This window comes from Bactrocera latifrons, unplaced genomic scaffold (genome assembly GCF_001853355.1).
Source record: "Bactrocera latifrons isolate USDA-ARS-PBARC rearing strain unplaced genomic scaffold, ASM185335v1 scaffold_550, whole genome shotgun sequence".
Taxonomy (NCBI): domain Eukaryota; kingdom Metazoa; phylum Arthropoda; class Insecta; order Diptera; family Tephritidae; genus Bactrocera; species Bactrocera latifrons.
The window spans coordinates 7,646-8,773 of record NW_017537213.1 but is presented as its reverse complement, the minus strand read 5'-3'; the positions used below and the strand labels follow the sequence as shown (position 1 = coordinate 8,773).

The window sequence follows — 1,128 nt, the reverse complement described above, 5'->3', positions numbered from 1 at the left end:
GAAACGCCTCTTTGACTTCGCACAACTTGCGATCGGCGCCGACGAAGTTGGGTGCGTTGTCGCTGTGTATTGTCTGTGGCATCCCTCGGCGACCAATGAACCTTTTTAGGGCGAGAATAAAGGAATTAGTTGATAAGTCAGAAACTAATTCTAAGTGTACTGCTTTAGACGTGAAACAAACGAAAACTGCGATATAGGTTTTTACGGGTGGTCGAGCGCGTATTTTTAATGTAGTATAAATTGGACCCAAAAATCTACGCCACATATGAGAAAGGATCGTAGCGCTCGAAGTCTTTCAACTGGCAAGTTTCCCATTATTTGGGTCTGCAGCTTCGGCTTGCATTAATCAGCCATATGCGTTCTCGAAGAAGCGCAACCAACGCCTTTGCCCCTGCGTGGTGATTTCGAAAGTGCAGGAACCACAAATAATTGATAACGAAGTGTGAATTCTTATTTAATAATAATGGGAATTTGGCATCGTATGGGAGACGTGCGTTTAAAAGGCGACCTCCTACTCGGATTAATTTGAATGAAAGCGACATATCCGAGTACTCATGCAAAAACGGATTGAGTTTTTGCAAGTTTGCGGGTAGCGTGGTGCCTTTCGTTAGTTTTTGGATTTCATTCGCAAATTCCGTATGTTGAATCACCTGAACAATTTTCAAAAAAACTCAAGTGTAATTCGTCAGATGTCAGGTCCCTTCCCTCCGTAGGCATTCCACCGTAATAGATAGGCAACCACACGAAGCAATTTTTGATGAGAAGAGAATTTTTCGATAAAGTTCAATAGTGTATTCTCTTTCACATTTATGGTTAGTGTAAAAGTATTTTTCTTCTTCTCTAATGCTTCATCGTCTGGGGAGAGCTGAATGTGAGTGTTAATTGGCCATAAAGCGGGGTCTTCTAGGAGGAACTGTGGACCGCCAAACCATATTGAATTATTCAATTCATCCACGTTGTAACCCCGAGACACTTGATCCGCAGGATTTTGTTTTGTTGGCACATGTCGCCAATTTATATTGTCAGTCAATTCTTGGATTTCAGACACTCTATTTGCATCAAAGGTTTGCAATGAAGATGGATGCGTTTTTACCCAATGCAATACGATTTCAGAGTCTGTCCAAAATA

The 1,128-nt window shown here is 41.7% G+C and overlaps 1 protein-coding gene across 1 annotated transcript in view; it reads right to left on the bottom strand.

Annotated features, from left to right (window-relative positions):
• LOC108974457 overlaps positions 1-378 on the bottom strand; it is a gene marked incomplete in the record, with an annotated part of 1,364 nt that extends 986 nt beyond the window's left edge. The window contains 1 exon segment of the mRNA XM_018942309.1: positions 1-378. Coding sequence (XP_018797854.1) covers positions 1-265 — 265 coding nt within the window.
• Between the last annotated feature and the right edge of the window lie 750 nt (positions 379-1,128).